Here is a 22,550-nt window from a genome sequence, read left to right on the forward strand (position 1 = left end):
AATATACAGGAATTCACACCACTGCAAACCGCAGCCATTCATGACAGGGAGGATGTCTCAAAGGATCTAATCTCTGCTGGCGCACTGGTAACATTGTTACCTGTAACTCATCCTGAACATATGATTCACAACAAGAAAATACATCAGATGATTAACAACCTTGCATCAAAAGGAGATGGATTATGCTCTAAAATCAAATATCTTTTGGATATGGAAGTTGCTGTGTATGAGAGATCACCTGAAGAAGTGTTCAAAACTTTTGACAGTCACATGCTGCGTGAGCATCCTCAGAACCATCTGACCATGATTGAAATCCTCTTTAATGTTAATTCGCCTGACACAAAAAAATACAGCCAGGAATGTATTAAATGGTTGAACAATGGAAATCTTAATTCCTACATTACAGGTGCAGTCAGTCGCTTTCCAAAGATTCCCCAGACACATGTAAGTCTGGCAATTAATAGTTTGAATGCCCTGTTCTGTACAATGGAAGAGATACCAAATGAGCAAGCACTGGCTATAATCCCCCAACTACTGGAACAGCTTTGCTCAAGGAAAGGACCTGATACATGGGAAGCTGTTCTGCAAGCACTATATGTGATAACACAGAAAACAAAGGGCACTAATGGCTGGGATCCTGACTTTATTGAAAAACTATGCAAAACTGTTGCTCCTTTTGGAAAGGACAACCACTCCTTTGAAGTGAGAGTTTACACATACAGTGTATTTGCAAACCTGCTTTCGGTTAAACATGCGCCTAAAATCTTCAAATCATTGGGTATAACTTCAGTTCCTGAGGACATACTTGCATATACAAACATGACAACGAATGACAAGCTGAAAGAAGTGCTCAAACGATTGAAAGATCATTTCAGTAAACCAAACTCAGAACATGAAGACTGTACACAGTCAACTGAACCCAGCAAGAAGAAGAAAAAGAAGAAGAGAAAGAAGAAAAATCAAGAAGACCCAAATGATGGAGTTTGCAATCCTGCACCTGATCCAACAAGAGTTTCTGTTGTGGAATCAACTCCAAACAGCGCTCATTCATCAACAACACGCAAATGGCTACAAACCAGCAAGAGATGGAAGGAAAAATTAGAGGAGCTGGTTAGTACTGATGAAAGTAAAGTCAGCAGAATTAAAAGTATCATTTATGTGAATGATGCAGAATTCCGCATTGCAAAGGGAAGTGATGGTACCGAAGTCTTCTTGGGGCTGAGAGATGATGGCACTGAAGTTGCTATTAAGAGAATGTCTAAAAGCAACTATAAAGTGTTGAAGAATGAGGAAGGAATTCTGCGACTACCAGAGCTAGATCATTCATCTATTGTACGATACATTGATGCTGCGGAGGATGAGAACTTTGGATATCTTGGTATCTTCAACTTTGTGAATACACTGTGGAAGAATATATCAAAAATAATGATAGCAGTCTGCTGATAGAGAAACTGGTCTATGAGGTCATCAACAGTTTAAGAGTTCTTCATTGTAAAAATCCTCCAATTCTCCACCGGGATCTCAAACCACAGAATGTTTTGATTGGTAAGAACTTAAAATCTGAAATTGAGAAAAAGCATATAGCATTTGAATTTATGATAATCATCCATAATTTGGTTTGCTTATTTTGCTTATTTTAATTGCCTTGCAGATGTTAATGGGAGGGCAAGACTAGCTGACTTCGGCATAAGCAGACGGTTACCTAAAGGACAAACAACTTTGCGTACAGGCAGCGCAGGAACAAAATGCTGGATGGCCAAGGAGACTTTGGCAGAAGAAGGTGACATACCATACAAGTCTAACACAGACATACAGGTCAGTTTTTTGTTTTTGCAACAAAAATTGAATTGGTTACTTGGTGAAAAATATTTTCTTTATATTAACATGTTCTGTTCATTCTTAAGGTGGCAGGGATGCTGATTTATTATATCCTCTCTGGAGGACACCATCCATTTGGTGACAAGGCCTTTGCCTGTGAGTTTAACATTTACCATGGGAGGTACAATCTGGACCATGTTCAAGATGTGGTGGCAAAGGATCTCATCGAGGGGATGATCAATGAAGAACCAAAGAAGAGACCTAAAGTGGAGGAATGCCTGAGTCATCCTTTATTCTGGACCAGTGAAAGGTGAGGAAGACATTTTTTAAAATTCCAGTTTAACATCTTGTCAATTTATCTTCTTGAATTCATCCTCAGGACGCCATGGATAGCTGTACCAAATCTCATGGCAACCCTCCCAATACTGTTAAGACCTTTCTTTTAGTTATACCAGACCATAACGTCTTCACAAAATGTCCTGCAATCTATCAGACAGTTGTTGAGATACTTCACTCTGGGCCAAAGTGAACAATGCCATCCCTAATGCCATGCTGCTACTATGACTAAAACAATAGAGTTCAAACCATGTATTTTCACTATAACTGATTTGTGAGTTACTTGCTGACTCATTTTAAAATGAGAACCATGTAAAAGGGTCTTACATTTACATTTGATGGCTGTATTTTGTTCAAGGTATAATGCTAACAGATTGAGGCCTAATCTACATGTTCCAGGCAAAGAGTTAGATGTTGTTTCATTTGTATTCTAAAACAGTGTGTTCAACTTTTACAGTACAAATAAATAATTAATAATAATAACTGTTGTGATGGGGCGACTGTTTCCATCTCTGTAATAGCCTGCTTTAATGGATCATACTACAGCAGGATTTTACAACTACTGTATGGACTTTGACCCATTATCAGTGGTGAACATATTTTCTTAATTATTACATCAGCTTGTGACGGTATATCAGTCGTTCTACTGTTCAGTTTTTTTTTCTAGTGACAGTGTTAGGGAATAAAGGGATTGGTTAATTATTTCTAGATGGCACAAAGAACAGAAACATATTTGAATTGGTGTTTAAGAAGTGCTGCACAGCTGCATTGCATGCGTATCCAGTGCTTGCTTTATTATTTGCATTGTCTTCAGTAATATATCTCCTTACAGTTTTACCCCCAAGTTTACCCACACACACCACACACTCCAACCATTACCTGTTAATATACAGACATGGTTCACTTTAAGTATCCATGAATTTTAGACCAAACGCCAATATTCACCACTGCCCATAACAGAGTAATTATAATTAGTTACATACTTGCTTGTTTATATATCATCATCATCAGTCAAGCAACAATGCATCAAACCTGTCCTTCAACTTGGAAGCACAGGAATGCTGTAAATGGGCGGGGAAAGAGACAGAGGGAGGAAGAACACTGACTTTATATAATCAGCGACAGTTTCACTTCTTTATGGCGGGAAGTTGTAGTGAATGACAGAGACAGTCAGAGAGATAGTGTCAGTGACAAACAGAGAAAGAAAACATTTGATGGATGGATATAACTCATACTTACAGTGGACAATTCACCTCAACATTGTAAGTGCATTTTCCCATATTCTTACAACATCTAACCTGTCAGTGCTTTCTTAATACAAACATACTCATGCAATTCTAAAGTCATTGTTATTAATGTTTAACTGTTATGGTTACTTTACATCATAATAAGCATGTTTGAATAAACTTTTAATCAGAACAAAGTTTTATTTTTTTAAATGAGACCAACACTTACATATCATCATTTCACAGCTCTGCGCGTTGAAAGTTGAATCCTGTTTGCCGGCCTAAAGGAGGAAGTTCAAAGTCTAAACAGTCAGTGAGGGTAAGGCGTGGTACACTTATGTACATATAAGTTATATCTAAAAACATCAAACCATTAGCATTATGATTTCTCTGATTTACAAGTAGTGTTCACTCTGAACTGTGTTTTTTCTGTCTAAATTAAATGACCACTCAACTTTTTTCAACTTGCTTTAAATTAAATGTGGGACAGTTTTTTTATGATATAATGAAATGATTTTGCTTGACTGAGTGAGTCACAGCCCTTGTCATAAACAGTACAAAGCTGTGTGTAGCCAAGTAGATGGTTTCTGATTTAGCTGCCTAGGTTTTAACATCTGTGTATTTGGGGTGTAATGGTACACAAAATTGATGGTTCAGTTGTACCCCAGTTTTGGGTACAAAATGCAAATATCCAGCAACGGTTTATTGATGACAGTTTAGTTTTGCTGCTGTGGAATAAGAGCTAACTGTATCAATTCAAAGTAGCTCCACCTGCAGCAGCTACAACATTCTTCTTACACGGATGCTTCAGTTTTAATAGTAGGGGAATGTTTGTGGGGAAAAAATACATACATGAGCATACTACAGCTATGATATCCGCTGCCAAAATGTTCCCAGTGGGATTAACCGTTCGGCATATCAGAATAAGTGGATTATTAAACTATTTTAACAATAATTGTTTGACTCATGCAGCATAATCAAACTGAGCAAAGCCGCAAACCAAACCTCCTGTACTGAACACACACTATACTACCATTAAACTGTATTTATCTAAATTCAATGATGGTAAATGGAATTTCGTTTCCCCTTTTCGAAAATTTGGAAAAATAAAATAAAATACACATGATGAACCTTCAGTCTTAAATATATTTTCTGAATGCTTGTTTAAAGTTTAAAATGCCATCAAATGTTGTAACGGTAATATCAGAATTTTGTTTGTTTTTTTTCACAGTTACTTTGAAGCCTAGATATAAATATCATCATGCAGTGATGTTACAGTTCCAAGTGACCCCAGTCCCTCCAGGACAAACACATCCTGTGATACTGTGTATATTTAACAACAACCTCAAGAAGCTTAAAAAATTGCTAAAGGACAACGACATTGATGCTTCCTACCCATGCAGGGAGTGTAAGGAGTATATAACTCCACTGATTGCTGCTGTTGTGAAACACAATGAGGCTATTTGCACTTTCCTTCTCCATCAGGGTGCCGACCCAAATAGCGTATCCCAAAATTGCTGTACACCCTTGCATTATGTCTCACTATCCGAAGCTCCAGTTGCACTTGAGAGGAAACTGCTCGAAGCCAATGCTAATGTAAATGTATGGAATACACAGGGATTTACACCACTGCAAACCGCAGCCATTCATGGCAGGGAGGATGTCTCAAAAGATTTAATCTCTGCTGGCGCACTGGTAACAGTGTTACCTTTAAATGATCCTGAACATATGAGTCACAACAAGAAAATACAACAGATGATTAACAACCTTGCATCAAAAGGAGATGGATTATGCTCCAAAATCAAATATCTTTTGGATATGGAAGTTGCTGTGTATGAGAGATCACCTGAAGAAGTGTTCAAAACTTTTGATAGTCACATGCTGCGTGAGCATCCTCAGAACCATCTGACCATGATTGAACACCTCTTTAATGTTACTGGGCCTGTCAAAGAAAAATACAGCCAGGGGTGTATTAAATGGTTGAAGAACAATGGAAATCTTAATTCCTACATTACAGGTGCAGTCAGTCGCTTTCCAAAGATTGCCCAGGAAAATGTAATTCATGCAATTAATAGTTTACATGCAATGTTCTGTACAATGGAAGAGATACCAAATGAGCAAGCACTGGCTATAATCCCCCAACTACTGGAAAAGCTTTCCACAAGGGAGAGACCTGATACATGGGAAGCTGTTCTGCATACATTATTTGTGATAACACAGAAAACAAAGGGCACTAATGGCTGGGATCCTGACTTTATTGAAAAACTATGCAAAACTGTTGCTGCTTTTGGAAAAGACCACCGCTCCTCTGAAGTGAGAGTTTACACATACAGTGTATTTGCAAACCTGATCTCAGTTGAACCTGCTGCTAAAATCTTCACATCAGTGGGTATAACTTCAGTGCCTGAGGACATACTTGCATCTGCAAACATGAAAATGAATGACAAGCTGAAAGAAGTGCTCAAACGATTGAAAGATCATTTCAGTAAACCAAACTCAGAACATGAAGACTGTACACAGTCAACTGAACCCAGCAAGAAGAAGAAAAAGAAGAAGAAGAGATCAACTCCAAACAGCGCTCATTCATCATCAACATGGAAATGGCTACAAATTAGCAAGAGATGGAAGGAAAAATTAGAGAAGCTGGTTAGTACTGATGAAAGTAAAGTCAGCAGAATTAAAAGTATCATTTATGTGAATGATGCAGAATTCCGCATTGCAAAGGGAAGTGATGGTACCGAAGTCTTCTTGGGGCTGAGAGATGATGGCACCGAAGTTGCTATTAAGAGAATGTCGAAAAGCAACTATCAAGTGTTGAAGAATGAGGAAGTACTTCTGCGACTACCAGAGCTAGATCATTCATCTATTGTACGATACATTGATGCTGCGGAGGATGACAACTTTGGATATCTTGGTCTTCAACTTTGTGAATACACTGTGGAAGAATATATCAGAAATAATGATAGCAGTCTGCCGATAAAGAAACTGGTCTATGAGGTCATCAACAGTTTAAGAGTTCTTCATTGTAAAAATCCTCCAATTCTCCACCGGGATCTCAAACCACAGAATGTTTTGATTGGTAAGACAACTTAAAATGTACTGAATGAAATTCACTATCTGAAGTTGAGAAAAAAGGATACAGCATTTGAATTTATGATAATCATCCATAATTTGGTTTGCTTATTTGGTTTATTTGAATTGCCCTGCAGATGTTAATGGGAGTGCAAGACTAGCCGACTTTGGCATAAGCAGACGGTTACCAGAAGGACAAACAACTTTGCATACAGGCAGCGCAGGAACAAAATGCTGGATGGCCAAGGAGACTTTGGTAGAAAAAGGTGACATACCATACAAGTCAAGCACAGACGTACAGGTCAGTTTTTTCTTCTACAAAAATTACATTTTCCAATGACAACTTGGCTCCAACCCCCCCAACCCTCTGTATGATAAGCTGTGTGAAAAACAAATTAATGAGTAACATGTTCTGTTCATTCTTAAGGTGGCAGGGATGCTAATTTATTATATCCTCTCTGGAGGACATCATCCATTCGGCCTATCCTATGAGTGTGAGTTTAACATTTACTGTGGGAAGTACAATCTGGACCATGTTCAAGATGTGGTGGCGAAGGATCTCATCGAATGGATGATCAATGAAGAACCAAAGAACAGACCTAAAGTGGAGGAATGCCTGAGTCATCCTTTCTTCTGGACCAATGAAAGGTGAGGAAGAAATGTTGTTTGATTTAAATCTAATGTCTTGTCAACTGATTTTCTATTTTCCATGTGATGTCATTGTCACTTGTTTAGTTGGTTTGCAACATTGTCTCGGAATTTGCTGTGCCAATATCCATACAGTAAATGTTGAAACATTTCACTCTGGATCAATATACCCCAATGACTTTGGCGATCTTCTGACTAAGCATTTGTCATTTGTTTATGTATAACAACCAAGCTCTATGTTACAAAGAAATAAAATATATCAGTCAGTATATGAGTGACTTTCCCTCTAATGCCACAACATTTGAATTCATCCTCAGCTGTACCAAATCTCATGGTAACCCTCCCAATACTGTTAAGATCTTTCTTTTAGTTATTCCAGACCATAACGTTTTCACAAAATGTCCTGCAATCTATCAGACAGTTGTTGAGATACTTCACTCTGAGCCAAAGTGAACAATGCCATCCCTAATGCCATGCTGCTACTATGACTAAAACAAACAAAACCCTGTACTTTCACTATAACTGATTTGTGAGTTACTTGCTGACTCATTTTAAAATGAGATCCATGTAAAAAACCATGTGAGAACCATTTACATTTGATGGCTGTATTTTGTTCAAGGTATAATGCTAACAGATTGAGGCCTAATCTACATGTTCCAGGCAAAGAGTTAGATGTTGTTTCATTTGTATTCTAAAACAGTGTGTTCAACTTTTACAGTAGAAATAAATCATTAATAATAATAACTGTTGTGATTGGGCGACTATTTAGTGAATGGATAGTTTCCATCTCTGATGCCATATTTAATCAAGTGTTATTCAATGTTATTTTAGAATATTTCTATGTTGTGTTCTGCACTTCTGTTGAATTTATGTAGCCTAAAGTACAACTTTTTTTCAGGAGAGTAGAATACCTAAGAAGGATTGGTAACAGAGAGGAGACGGCAAACTGTCGAAAGGCTGACCAGGAAATGATTTGTCGCCTGGAAAAGTGTGCTGGGGATGGATCCTTCAAACTGTGGAAAAATAAGGTGACTCCAACATGAAAACCTTTAACTTCTGAATTCCTTGGGTTCCTCCTGGGTCAAAATTGACCTGTTCAGGTTTGACTGTTTATAAAGCATAATGTTTAAGTTATGTGTTAGACCTTTTTAGTCCACTTTATTCCAACTTATTACACAGGTTTTACACAATGTTTTGGAATTAATGGTCAATAGACCTTATTTAAATGAAAGTATATTGCATTTTCAAGCTACAAAAGCAGAAAATATTAAACATTTTAGCGAAAGTTAAGATCAGAGGAAAATCTGATGATTTGTTGATAGATTAACACTGACTGGTATATGTCAAAGTTTAGTCATGATACTGTTTTATAACCATTTCAAAACAGTATTATGATTTAATGGCAGTACATAATCACACCACGTCAAAACTGATCCGAGAAAAACAGGAGAGTTAATTCAACTTCATTACTAACTATTTTTGATGCTGCAGTTTCCACCAGAGTTGGTCCAGAAGATGGATGCCAAGAACAAAACCTACCCTGAAAACACGTTGGGATTACTGCGCTTCATACGAAATCTACATGAGCATTAGTAAGTGAAGGTTGAATACCATACATTTAGAAATCCCTCGATTTCAGTAGGCAGAGATCTCACATTGGCCGGTATTACAAGACTAGGTTTAGAAGTATTCCATATAACTGTGTTACCGGTCTCAAGCCTATGGGTACCTGGGCCTGCACAGTGAAAGATGTACTGTGGAGCAGTAAGAAACAACACGTTTCAGTGGTGTGTTACTACCTCAAGCGCAACTTTATTCTGTCTCACCCACATGACATACATCTCATCTCACATTCAATAAGCCTATTAATATATCGATAAAGTGTAATATCAGGCAGCTGCTTTAGTCTGACTCTAAATGCGTATTATTACCAATACATAAACGGTAAGACAAAACAGTGGAAGCACATGCTGTGGCTACATTAACGAATACATAAAAATAAAGCTCACTTGAAATAACTACATTGAAATAATCAACAACATTACATCACCATAGCAACATGGTTATATACTTTATGGCTCCCTAACACAAATATATCAATGTACATGCACCTGCACTATCTGCTGGTGGCTATTATACAAACTACAGCGCTACAAAACCACCACACAATGACAGATATCATATTTCAAGTGCAGTCAATAAGAACTTAAAACCTACTTTTACACTGTCAGCAATGAAAACAATAGCTAGTGCGCTAGCTTGCTACATAAACATATAGATACATAACTCCGTTCAAACCCAGTACATGAACACTTTTAAAATGCACCAGCGTGATTAAATGATTTTCCAGCAGTAAGAAACAACACGTTTCAGTGGTGTGTGTAAGCGCCACTTCATTCTGTCTCCTATGGGAGCAGCATGGGCCCAGGTTAGGTATTTCTCACTCAACCTGGTATCATAGTGCCACCTGTGGTCTCAAAATGGATTAACAACCAGATGTATGTTTGGAAGTTTTAGACAGCAACTAGTTATCTGTGCTCTTTTTTAAATAAATGAAATGACTTTTCTTTTTTTTTTTTAAATAAGGGGTGTGTTAGTTTCATCCAAGTTCTAATAAGAGGCTTTTATCACACCCTCTACAACTGCAACATCATTTTTTCAATTCTCTAGTACATTTACAGTACTGGGTAAAATATGAACACCTTTGAATGAGAGGGTGTGCCCAAACTTGACCGGCACTGTGAATTTTTAGAATAATATGCATATTCTCATGAAATAAAATTTCTAAAAACTGTAAAACGAAACTGTAAAGTTGTTGTTTTCCATTTGCAGTGTCAAAGATGCAGCCACACTTGACCTGATGGAGATGTTTCCTGATCTCTTTGGATGTGTTTACACGTTTGCAAAGAGCCAAGGTTGGAATTCAGAGACCCCTCTGAAGGAGATGTTTCGAAGAGAAGACATCTCTACCAGATTTGAAAGACTGTCTGTAAACCTTGAGGAGCATGTTGGTTTCCCAGTTCAGGAGTCTCAGGCCAGTGACTTGAAGTAAAGTTGACTTCAAAAGAGATTTCTGACTTAAAGAAAACCATTCAAGAATCTAATAAGAGGAAGAAATATGAGAAATTTTTATTTTAGTAGTGAGTAGCATGTCCCAAAGCAAAGGTACATGACTTTTATGGATCATTATTGCTATACTAGGAATTTTCACTTAACTTTTGTATTATGTAAGTAGTCACCATTTCCCAAAGTTAATAGTAAGTAGTCCATTAGAAAAATTTGAAGGACTTTTTAAAACTTGTCAGATTTTATACTTTATTATTTTACTCATTACTCTTATTACTTACCCTTATTTTACTCATTGTACTGCACTATTTTGCTACAATTTGGGCTGGCTTTGGTTTCCAGCTACTTTGCAGTTTAAACCTCACAAGGCTGATCTATCAACAATTTTAATACTTTATACTTTTGGTTATATTTCACTGTTGCTATAGATTTTCTTTTATTGTGGCAAAATGTATGCTTTTTAACAGTTGTGCTTCATTTAGTTTCTTAGTTTCATGTCCTATGAGCTCTCCTCACAACCTCTCAGACTGTCAGAGGGACCACCATTTCAGATTTTGCAGTCTGTTTAATATTAACCTCTGTAATGGTTTTATACCCCAAACAATTACAGATTGTATCACTAGTTCTGTTTGGTGAAACTGCAGATGAAACAGTCGTGGTTGCTCCTGTATGTTCCACTTATGTTCAGTATGTTTCCTTATGAGCTGAGCTTCTGTGATCTGATGTGCATACAGCGCCTCCATCTGGTTGTGATAAAGTATCACAACAACTTTTTTTCATACAGGAAATATCTTGAAAACTGAGATCACAGTTGGTGTAGTTGTTTTCTGTTAAATATTACTGCAGATGCTACAGATTACGGTATATTAAATTTAGTAAAAATGAAGAACAAGTTCATTGCATTAGAAAGCAAAATATTCAGGAACAACACCATAAATTAATTTTCTTACATATTTCAATTATTTATCTAAGTTCAGCAGTCCCATATTTGGGCAAATGTATGTAAATATGGCTGGATAGTAAACCTTCAGTACTGTATGTTGAGTATTTATGTGTGAATCCAGCAAAACTTTCCAAACAGAGGTTTAAGGAAGAGATCCATGTAACAGTCCATAAAGGTATTTCCGGTTGAATAATGTGCATATAACTCATGTATAAAAGCATTACATAAAAAATCACTAAATATAATAAATGATTAGACACTATTGTGCTATTGTGCTATAAATGACAGACCTTTGTTTAGGCCACACAAATTCACCAACAAGCTCAAAAGTATTAATTAAATCAATGAAAAATTCAATAAACATTAGAACATGAAGATTCTTTGATATATATTTTTTGTAAATCCATTTGAATGTACTCTAAAAGTTATGTTGAATGTCAAAATATAAGATCTTTGCTTATAAGGTCTGGTTCAGTGTGCTTGAATATGAGTTTTATCATGAGTTTATATTTGGGTTATGGGTTATTGGGTCATTAGCAATCAAATGTCAAATAAAAGGGACACTAAAGCTTTATTTCCAAACTATTAGTTAGTCACACAAAACATACACAGTAGTAATATTCATTTATCTCTCAAAGGAGGTAATAATAATTATTTGGCCCGTTCTTGGGAGAGAACAATAAAGAAACACATGTTAGCAGAATGATGAGTACCAGCACATAAGTACACTGGGTTTTCCTCTTCTTCAATTCTGGAAAGTGACACTCCCCCAACATAAAGACCACTTATCCATACACATAATATGATGTTGTCATCCACCATGCCACAGTACATAAAGTAAAGATAAAGTGAGGATTCAAATGGGGACTGAGGGTGAGTGAGGGTAAAATTTGGGGTTATCAAGCAGGCACCTTGTTTTACTTTTCCTAGTTGGATAATACCAAACAGTGTATTTTAGAAAAGAAACCACCTATTCTTTGCCCAGTCACATTTCACCACAGTAACAACCAATACTATATACTATCAGTGAGCTAGTCTCCTCTTCAACATTAGTTACACAGCGAATATTCATCCTCTAAATTGGCACACTGTAACACAGCACATATACCCCACCAACTTCACAGGCTTCATTTCTACATTATATTCAATAATCTATTTCTGTCATGAATATGCCTTTACAGTTTTATATTCCATGTAACTTTCCACCCATCACAACCCTCAACATACATGGGCCCCATTTTGACCAAGATGATAGGATGCAGGGTGTCGCCTTTTTGACAGAATATACATATATATATGTAAATGCTGCACCCTGCATTATATGTTATTTGTATGGTGTTATTTGTATTATGTATTTCAGGCAATCCAACAACGACAAGCGCAAACATGTCAGGAGAAATGTTGTGCCACAAAACTCATGACACTTGTATGATTTTTTAATGAGGCATCAAATGAGTATGTGTTATATGAAAGAGTTGTAGGTATAGACAAACCCACCGAATTATAAACTGACTCTGCTTTACCTCTCAGCTCCACAGAGAGTTTTAGCATCTTTCGGCTTAATGATTTGGTTTTATGAACCACAACTTTATTGTTTTTTGGTCACTATCACCTCCATCAACATCACCACCACCATAAGCTTTGTTTGCAGTCACGACAGGCAGGTGTTTTTATAGAAAAAGTCCAGATGAACCTCCTGTAAGCAACCTGCCCAGCACCAAACTGCAGATAATCAGCAGCTAACTGGTTAAAAAAGTGAAGTATTTAGCAGTTAAAGTACCACATATTTTCCTGAAAGAGTTGGCTGAAATTAAAAGTTGAGAGAGTTGACAGGGGTGATGAATATTGGACTTGCATTCACCTGGTGGCCATGAACACAAATTCAATAGAATGCTAATGTTGCTTCATGTGTGCTTGAAGTGTATGGCAAATAAATGCAAGAACTTTCACCATGACAACTTCATAGGGTGATATTAATGTTGTTCATGTTGTTTCGCTGCCCCCAAGTGGCCAACTCAATTATTGCTTTTAATATTGATTTGTGGTAAATGTCAAATGTAAATATATAGTCTCTTAACTGTCATACTTCTACTGGTAACTGAAACTTTCAAACATTACTCATTATATTGTAGAGATGGCAATAATGTCTTGAAGGAGTTCATGGTCATTATTTGACTATAGTACTAATAACAGAAAACATTTTGGCAATAGTATGTGTTCCAGCTGAGTCATCCCTCATATATATCAACATCCTCTTTGCTCAGTCATAGTTTAACACCATAAAAAAATACTCACAATATGACTTTAGACACCATTATTACATGAGCACTGGTATATACAATATAATATTCAATATATCCTTATCCAAAACTCAAATCAGCATGGTTCCTCTACATTGTACATGCTCGCTGATTTGACGTCAGTTCTATCTGAATGTAATAGCCTGCTTTAATGGATCATACTACAGCAGGATTATACAACTAGTGTATGGACTTTGACCCATTATCAGTGGTGAACATATTTTCCTACCTATCAGCTTGTGATGGTATATCAGTCGTTCTACTGTTCAGTTTTTTTTCTAGTGGCAGTGTTAGAGAATAAAGGGATTGGTTAATTATTTCTAGATGGCACAAAGAACGGAAACATATTTAAACTTGTGTTTAAGAAGTGCTGCCTAGCTGCATTGCATGCTTATCCAGTGCTTGCTTTATTATTTGCTTTTTCTTTAGTGATTTAAGAATATGTCTCCTTACATTTTTACCTCAAGTAAATCCACACACACCAAATCTGTTAATATGCAGACATGGTATCATGGCATAAATGTTATTAGTTACATGCTAGTTTGTTTATTCATCATCATCAGTCAAGCGACAATGTGTGAAATTTGTCCTTAATTTTGTAAGCACACGATGTAATGCTGTAAATGGGCGGGGTAAAAGAGACAAACAGAGAGAAACCTCGGACTGTACTTCATCAGAGACAGTTTCACTTTTAGTGGCAGGAAGTTGAGATGCATGAGAGAGACCGTGAGAGATAGAGTATCGGTGACAAAGAAAGAAAACCTTTGATGGACGTATACAATTCATACTTACAGTGGACACCCTACTTCAACATTGTAAGTACATTTTCCCATATTCCCCCAACATCTAACTTGTTAGTGTTTCTTAAAAAAAAGCACACGCATGTATGTTTTAAGTCACTGTTATTCATATTTAATTATTATGGTTACTTTACATCATCATAAGCACATTTCTATGAACATTTAATCAAAAGCCCAAGATTTCATTCTTGTATTAAGAACAACAATTATTTATCAACGTTTTACAGCTCTGCACATTTCAAATTGAATCCTGTTTGCTGGCCTAAAGCAGGAAGTTCAAAGTCTAAAGAGGCATTGAGGTTAGGGTGTAACACATTTATTAACATATTTCCAAGTTATAAAAACATTTTATCATTAGCAAGTATATGATTTAGGAGTAGTGTTCAAGGTACAAAGGTACCCAGGCAAGCGAGCAAAAGTGTGATTGATCATGTATTGGAGGGAGCGAGTGTGTTCGTGGGACTGTCAATGCAGTTCAGCTTGTGAGAGAAACAGAAATCATCCTGTTTGCTCTGTGTTGCTTAGTAGACAAAAACACATTATGAACTTAAATTCTGATAATATATTTCTGGCTATTTGTTTTAAGTTTAAAATGCCATCAAATGCAACAGTAATATCATTATTCTGTTTTTTTCACAGTTACTCTGAGGCAATATCAGCACATATAGTGATGTTCCAGTTACAAGTGACTGTCCCAGGAGCAGCAGTCCCAGGAGAAACACATCCTGTCATACAGTGTATACTTAACAACAACCTCAAGAAGCTTAAAAAATTACTAAAGGACAATGACATCAATTCTGTATACCCATGCATGGAGTGTAAGGATTATATAACTCCACTGATTGCTGCTGTTGTAAATCACAACAAGGATATTTGTATTTTCCTTCTACATGAGGGTGCCAACCCAAATAACCCTTCCCAAAATGGCTTGACGCCGTTGCATTATGTCTCAATTTCTAATGCCCCAATTATGTTTGAGAAGAAATTGCTTGAAGCCAAAGCTAATCCAAATGGATTTATCATGCAACTACAGCGATTCACACCACTGCAAACCGCTGCCCTTAATGACAGAGAGGACGTCTCAAGAGATCTAATCTCTGCTGGTGCACTGGTAACATTGTTACCTATAAATGATCCTGAACATATGATTCACAACAAGAAAATATGTCAGATGATTCACAACCTTGCATCAAAAGGAGATGGATTATGCTCCAAAATCAGATATTTTTTGGAAATGGAAGTTGCTGTGCGTGAGAGACCACCTGAAGAAGTGTTCAAAACTTTTGACAGTCACATGCTGCGTGAGGATCCTCAGAACCATCTGACCATGATTGAAATCCTCTTTAATGTTAATGGGCCTGTCAAAGAAAAATACAGCCAGGGGTGTATTAAATGGTTGAAGAACAATGGAAATCTGAATTCCTACATTACAGGTACAGTCAGTCGCTTTCCAAAGATTCTCCAGGAAAATGTAAGTCTGGCAATTAATAGTTTACATTTAGTGTTCTGTACAATGGAAGAGATACCAAATGAGCAAGCATTGGCTATAATTCCCCAACTACTGGAAAAGCTTTCCAGAAGGGAGAGACCTGAGACATGGGAAGCTGTTCTGCATGCATTATTTGTGATAACACAGAAAACAAAGGGCACTAATGGCTGGGATCCCAACTTTATTGAAAAACTATGCAAAACTGTTGCTCCTTTTGGAAAGGACAACCACTCCTCTGAAGTGAGAGTTTACACATATGGTGTATTTGCAAACCTGCTTTCGGTTGAACATGCAGCTAAAATCTTCACATCAGTGGGTATAACTTCAGTGCCTGAGGACATACTTGCATCTGCAAACATGAAAATGAATGACAAGCTGAAAGAAGTGCTCAAACGATTGAAAGATCATTTCAGTAAACCAAACTCAGAACATGAAGACTGTACACAGTCAACTGAACCCAGCAAGAAGAAGAAAAAGAAGAAAAAAAAGAAGAAAAAGCAAGAAAATCAAGAAGACACCAATGATGAAGTTTACAATCCTGCAACTGATCCAACAAGAGTTTCTGTTGTGGAATCAACTTCAAATGTTAAGCCATTCAACAGCATTAATCCATTATCAACACGCAAATGGCTACAAACCAGCAAGAGATGGAAGGAAAAATTAGAGAAGCTGGTTAGTACTGATGAAAGTAAAGTCAGCAGAATTAAAAGTATCATTTATGTGAATGATGCAGAATTCCGCATTGCAAAGGGAAGTGATGGTACCGAAGTCTTCTTGGGGCTGAGAGATGATGGCACCGAAGTTGCAATTAAGAGAATGTCTAAATGCAACTATCAAGTGTTGAAGAATGAGGAAGGAATTCTGCGACTTCCAGAGCTAGATGATCCATCTATTGTACGATACATTGATGCTGCGGAGGATGAGAACTTTGGATATCTTGGTCTTCAACTTTGTGAATACACCGTGGAAGAATATATCAGACATAATGATAGCAGTCTGCTGATAAAGACACTGGTCTATCAGGTCATCAACAGTTTAAGGGTTCTTCATTGTAAAAATCCTCCAATTCTCCACCGGGATCTCAAACCACAGAATGTTTTGATTGGTAAGACAACTTAAAATCTGAAATTGAGAAAAAAGGATACAGCGTTTGAATTCATGATAATCATACATCATTTGGTTTGCTTGTTTGGTTTATTTGTATTGCCCTGCAGATGTTAATGGGAGGGCAAGACTAGCTGACTTCGGCATAAGCAGACGGTTACCAAAAGGACAAACAACTTTGCGTACAGGCAGCGCAGGAACAAAATGCTGGATGGCCAAGGAGACTTTGGCAGAAGAAGGTGACATACCATACAAGTCAAACACAGACGTACAGGTCAGTTTTTTGTTTTTGCAACAAAAATTGAATTGGTTACTTGGTGAAAAATATTTTCTTTATATTAACATGTTCTGTTCATTCTTAAGGTGGCAGGGATGCTGATTTATTATATCCTCTCTGGAGGACACCATCCATTTGGTGACAAGTCCTTTGAGTGTGAGTCTAACATTTACTATGGGAGGTACAATCTGGACCATGTTCAAGATGTGGTGGCAAAGGATCTCATCGAATGGATGATCAATGAAGAACCAAAGAAGAGACCTAAAGCGGAGGAATGCCTGAGTCATCCTTTATTCTGGACCAGTGAAAGGTGAGGAAGGCATTTTTTTAAATTTCAGATTAACATCTTGTCAATTTATCTTCGATTTTCCATGTGATGGCATTGTCACTTGTTTAGTTGGTCTACAACATCGTCAAGGAATTTGCTGTGCCAATACCCATACAGTAAATGTTGAAATATTTCATTCTGGATTAATGTATCCCTATTACTTTGGTGATCTTCTGACTTTCCAATTAGCACTACTAACGATTGACATTTGTTTATGTTGAAATTTATGTATACCTATTGTTAATAGCCATGCTCCAAGGAGGGGTGAAAGTCCTACTCACTCTCCAGTCTCTCTTCAGTTATTCTGTCTTCTGCATGTCTTAACATCTTTGAGGTAGAACAAGAGATAACAGAGCACATTTTTGGACTGTCTCACTTAAAAGGCTTTCATTGGGTTTCGCTCTGTAATGCGAAACATTTCTTCACAGAGGAATATCAGTCAGTATATAAGTGACTTTCCCTCTAATTCCACATTTGAATTCATCCTCAGGACACCATGGATAGCTGTACCAAATCTCATGGCAACCCTCCCAATACTGTTAAGACCTTTCTTTTAGTTATTCCAGACCATAACGTCTTCACAAAATGTCCTGCAATCTATCAGACAGTTGCTGAGATACTTCACTCTGGGCCAAAGTGAACAATGCCATCCCTAATGCCATGCTGCTACTATGACTAAAACAATAGAGTTCAAACCCTGTATTTTCACTATAACTGATTTGTGAGTTACTTGAAATCTCTTTTTCAAGCTGACTCATTTTAAAATGAGAACCATGGACATTTACATTTGATGACTGTATTTTGTTCAAGGTATAATGCTAACAGACTGAGGCCTAATCTACATGTTCCAGCCAAAGAGTTAGATGTTGTTTCATTTGTATTTTAAAACAGTGTGTTCAACTTTTACAGTAGAAATAAATCATTAATAATGGTAACTGTTGTGATGGGGTGACTGTTTCCATCTCTGATGCCATATTTAATCAAGTGTTATTCAATGTTATTTTAGAATATTTTCATGTTGTGTTCTGCACTTCTGTTGAATTTATGTAGACTAAAGTACAACTTTTTTTCAGGAGAGTAGAATACCTAAGAAGGATTGGTAACAGAGAGGAGGCAACAAACTGTCGAAAGGCTGACCAGGAAATGATTTGTCGTCTGGAAAAGTGTGCTGGGGATGGATCCTTCAAACTGTGGAAAAATAAGGTGACTCCAACATGAAAACCTTTAACTTCTGAATTCCTTGGGTTCCTCCTGGGTCAAAATTGACCTGTTCTGGTTTGACTGTTTAGAAAGCATAATGTTTAAATTACGTGTTAGACCTTTTTAGTCCACTTTATTCCAACTTATAACCACAGGTTTTACACAATGTTTTGGAATTTATGGTCAATAGACCTTATTTAAATGAAATTATATCGCATTTTCAAGCTACAAAAGCAGAAAATATTAAACATTTTATCGAAATTTAAGATCAGAGGAAAATCTTATGATTTGTTGATGGGTTATCACTGACTGGTATATGTCAAAGTTTAGTCATGATACTGTTTTATAACCATTTCAAAACAGTATTATGACTTAATGGCAGTACATAATCACACCTGTTGTCCTCTCACGTCAAATCTGATCCGAGGAAAATAGGGTTAATTCAACTTCATTACTAACTATTTTTGATGCTGCAGTTTCCACCAGAGTTGGTCCAGAAGATGGATGCCAAGAACAAAACCTACCCTGAAAACACGTTGGGATTACTGCGCTTCATACGCAATCTACATGAGCATTAGTAAGTGAAACTCAAAGGTTGAATACTGTACATTTAGAAATACCCAGACATTGGCTGGTATTGCAAGACTAGTTTTAGAAGTATTCCATATAACTGCAACATATTTTTTTCAATTCTCTAAGACATTTACAGTACTGGTTAAAATGTGGACACCTTTGAATGAGGGTGTGCCCAAATTTGACCGGCACTGTGAATTTTTAGAATAATGTGCACATCCTCATAAAATAAAATTTCACGAAAACTGTAAAACGAAACTGTAAAGTTGTTGTTTTCCATTTGCAGTGCCAACGATGCAGCCACACTTGACCTGATGGAGATGTTTCCTGATCTCTTTGGATGTGTTTACATGTTTGCAAAGAGCCAAAGTTGGAATTCAGAGACCCCTTTGAAGGAGATGTTTCGAAGAGAAGACATCTCTACCAGATTTGAAAGACTGTCTGTAAACCTTGAGGAGCAAGTTGGTTTCCCAGTTCAGGAGTCTCAGGCCAGTGACTTGAAGTCAAGCTGACTTCAAAAGACATTTCTGACTTAAAGAAAACCATTCAAGAATCTAATAAGAGGAAAAAATATGATTTTCATAGTGAGTAGCATGTCCCAAAGCAAAGGTACATGACTTTTATGGATCATTATTGCTATACTAGGGATGTTCACTGAACTTTTGTATTATCTAATTAGTCACCATTTCCCAAAGTTAATAGTAAGTAGTCCATTAGAAAAATTTGAAGGACTTTTTAAAACTTGTCAGATTTTATACTTTATTATTTTACTCATTACTCTTATTACTTACCCTTATTTTACTCATTGTACTGCACTATTTTGCTACAATTTGGGCTGGCTTTGTTTTCCAGCTACTTTGCAGTTTAAACCTCACAAGGCTGATCTATCAACAATGTAAAACCCTGAAATTAATGGATGATTACTTTTGATATTTTGCCTTTAATACTTTTGATTATATTTCACTGCTGATATAGATTTTCTTACATATTTCAATTATCTATCTAAGTTCAGCAGTCCCATATTTGGGCAAATGTATGTCATGTGGTAAATTTGGCTGGATAGTAAAACAGTGTGGCATTTCTATCATTTCGTCAGTACTATATGTCGAGTATTTATGTGTGAATCCAGCAAAACTTTCCAGTCCACCAACAAGCTCAAAAGTATGAATTAAATCAATAAAAAATTCAACAAACATCAGAACATGAAGATTATTTGATATATATATTTTGTAAATCCATTTGAATGTACTCTAAAAGTTCTGTTGAATGTCAAAATATAAGATCTTTGCTTATAAGGTCTGGTTCAATGTGTTTGAATATGAGTTTTATCATGTTTATATGTGGGTTATGGGTTATTGGGTCATTAGCAATCAAATGTCAAATAAAAAGGACACTAAAGCTTTATTTCCAAACCATTAGTTAGCCACACAAAACATACAAGTAACACAGTAGTAATATTCATTTATCTCTCAAAGGAGGTCATAATAATTATTTGGCCCATTCTTGTGAGAGAACAATAAAGAAAAACATGTTAGCAGAATGATGAGTACCAGCACATAAGTACACTGGGTTTTCCTCTTCTTCAATTCTGGAAAGTGACACTCCCCCAATATAAAGACCACTTATCCATACACATAATATGATGTTGTCATCCACCATGCCACAGTACATAAAGTAAAGATAAAGTGAGGATTCAAATGGGGACTCAGGGTGAGTGAGGGTAAAATTTGGGGTTATCAAGCAGGCAACTTGTTTTACTTTTACTAGTTGGATAATACCGAACAGTGTATTTTAGCAAAGAAACCACCTATTCTTTGCCCAGTCACATTTCACCACAGTAACAACCAATACTATATACTATCAGTGAGGTAGTCTCCTCTTCAACATTAGTTACTCAGCGAATATTCATCCTCTAAATTGGCACACTGTAACACAGCACATATACCCCACCAACTTCACAGGCTTCATTTCTACATTATAATAATCTATTTCTGTCATTAATATGCCTTTACAGTTTTATATTCCATGTAACCTTCCACCCATCACAACCCTCAACATACATGGCCCCATTTTGACCAAGATGATAGGATGCAGGGTGTCGCCTTTTTGACAGAATATAGTGTAAATGCTGCACCCTGCATTATGTATTATTTGTATGGTGTTATTTGTATTATGTATTTCAGGCAATCCAACAACGACAAGCGCAAACATGTCAGGAGAAATGTTGTGCCACTTGAAGGCGGCGCCACATATTTAATTTGACTATGACGTGAACAGCAGAGACAAGAAGAAAGTAGTCAACACAAAGAGACACACCGCAGAGCCTCAGGTGGTTTACAGCTGTTTGTTGCAAACACAGGTGCTGCATACTCTTTGCTGCTTTTAATACTCAAAGAAGACTTAGGTAAGTAATTTAACTTTTATATTCCAGGTTTTAATACAAATGATAGCATCGATTTACTTAAATCCTTATATAAAAACTTTTATGGGATCCACGTGCTGTAACTTACGGAAGTTGAGTTTCAGTTCCTATCCTTCATGGGGAACTTCACTGGGCATTAATAGCAAGATGTAGTAAGATTAGTAAGATGTAACTCAGATTTTTGCACAAATAACTCAAAGTGAATGCTTACTATTTATTTGGGCGAAGAGGAAATATAAACGCATGTGGACACAGCTTGAAGGCAAAATGGCGTCTTTCCAAGTGAGTGCAGAAGGAAACGGCATGCTGGTTCATATGTCGATTTTGAACTTGACCTGATTAAGATTTGATCACGCGAGCATTGGTCAATATTTTAAAATGCTTTCTTATGTCTAAGAGTCTCTGAACAAGAACTGTAATGCTGTACTTGTGAAGCATTTTGGATATGGCAAAGAAGTTTGTATAACGACACTCCTGCAACCGGCCATATTACAGTTGTATGGGGGAGGGGTCTGTTCTACCTACTGTAGAGAGGACAAAACCGTTGGTAAGCTATTCAGAGCTCATGAAAAGGAACTTGGTTTAGACTTTTGTTAATATATTTATTGGCACTGAATGCAGAAACATTGCATCATGATCTTGCTGTGACTACTGATTCAACACTTGAGTGACAGGAACGGTCTTATTAGTGTAGCAATTATGTTGATCTGACCTGGGCTTTGTTAATAGAGCTTTTTGTAGAGAGCTGTACTTAAAGCAATTAGACTAGAATTAAACCAAGACTGGACTGTTTCTCTTTATCTCTGTCAATAATAGGGAGACATAGATGTAGGATGTAGACATATATCAGAGATAAGATAAAATTGGAAATATATAGCATGACCAATATATCAGCCACTATAATATTTAGTGTAGGTGCACTACTTATTCATAATAACTAAAAATATG

At 36.7% G+C, this 22,550-nt stretch overlaps 1 protein-coding gene across 1 annotated transcript; it reads left to right on the forward strand.

Annotated features, from left to right (window-relative positions):
• The first annotated feature begins 1,529 nt into the window (after positions 1–1,529).
• Positions 1,530–10,202, forward strand: LOC128384283 (uncharacterized). The gene is made up of 6 exons (XM_053343833.1): positions 1,530–1,545; positions 1,652–1,815; positions 6,880–7,100; positions 7,999–8,128; positions 8,592–8,692; positions 9,933–10,202. Exons 2-6 carry the CDS (start codon positions 1,753–1,755, stop codon positions 10,150–10,152), a joined length of 735 nt encoding a protein of 244 aa, XP_053199808.1. The 5' UTR covers positions 1,530–1,545; positions 1,652–1,752; the 3' UTR covers positions 10,153–10,202.
• Positions 10,203–22,550: the final 12,348 nt, after the last annotated feature.

Source organism: Scomber japonicus, chromosome 22 (assembly GCF_027409825.1).
Source record: "Scomber japonicus isolate fScoJap1 chromosome 22, fScoJap1.pri, whole genome shotgun sequence".
Lineage (NCBI taxonomy): Eukaryota > Metazoa > Chordata > Actinopteri > Scombriformes > Scombridae > Scomber > Scomber japonicus.

Excerpts from the sequence above, each read along its gene's own strand:
- LOC128384283 (XM_053343833.1), top strand. The coding sequence starts at position 1,753 with ATGGCCAAGGAGACTTTGGCAGAAGAAGGTGACATACCATACAAGTCT. Across the intron at positions 7,101-7,998 it reads TTCTTCTGGACCAATGAAAG|GAGAGTAGAATACCTAAGAA; the intron begins GTGAGGAAGAAA and ends ACTTTTTTTCAG. Across the intron at positions 8,129-8,591 it reads TCAAACTGTGGAAAAATAAG|TTTCCACCAGAGTTGGTCCA; the intron begins GTGACTCCAACA and ends TTGATGCTGCAG.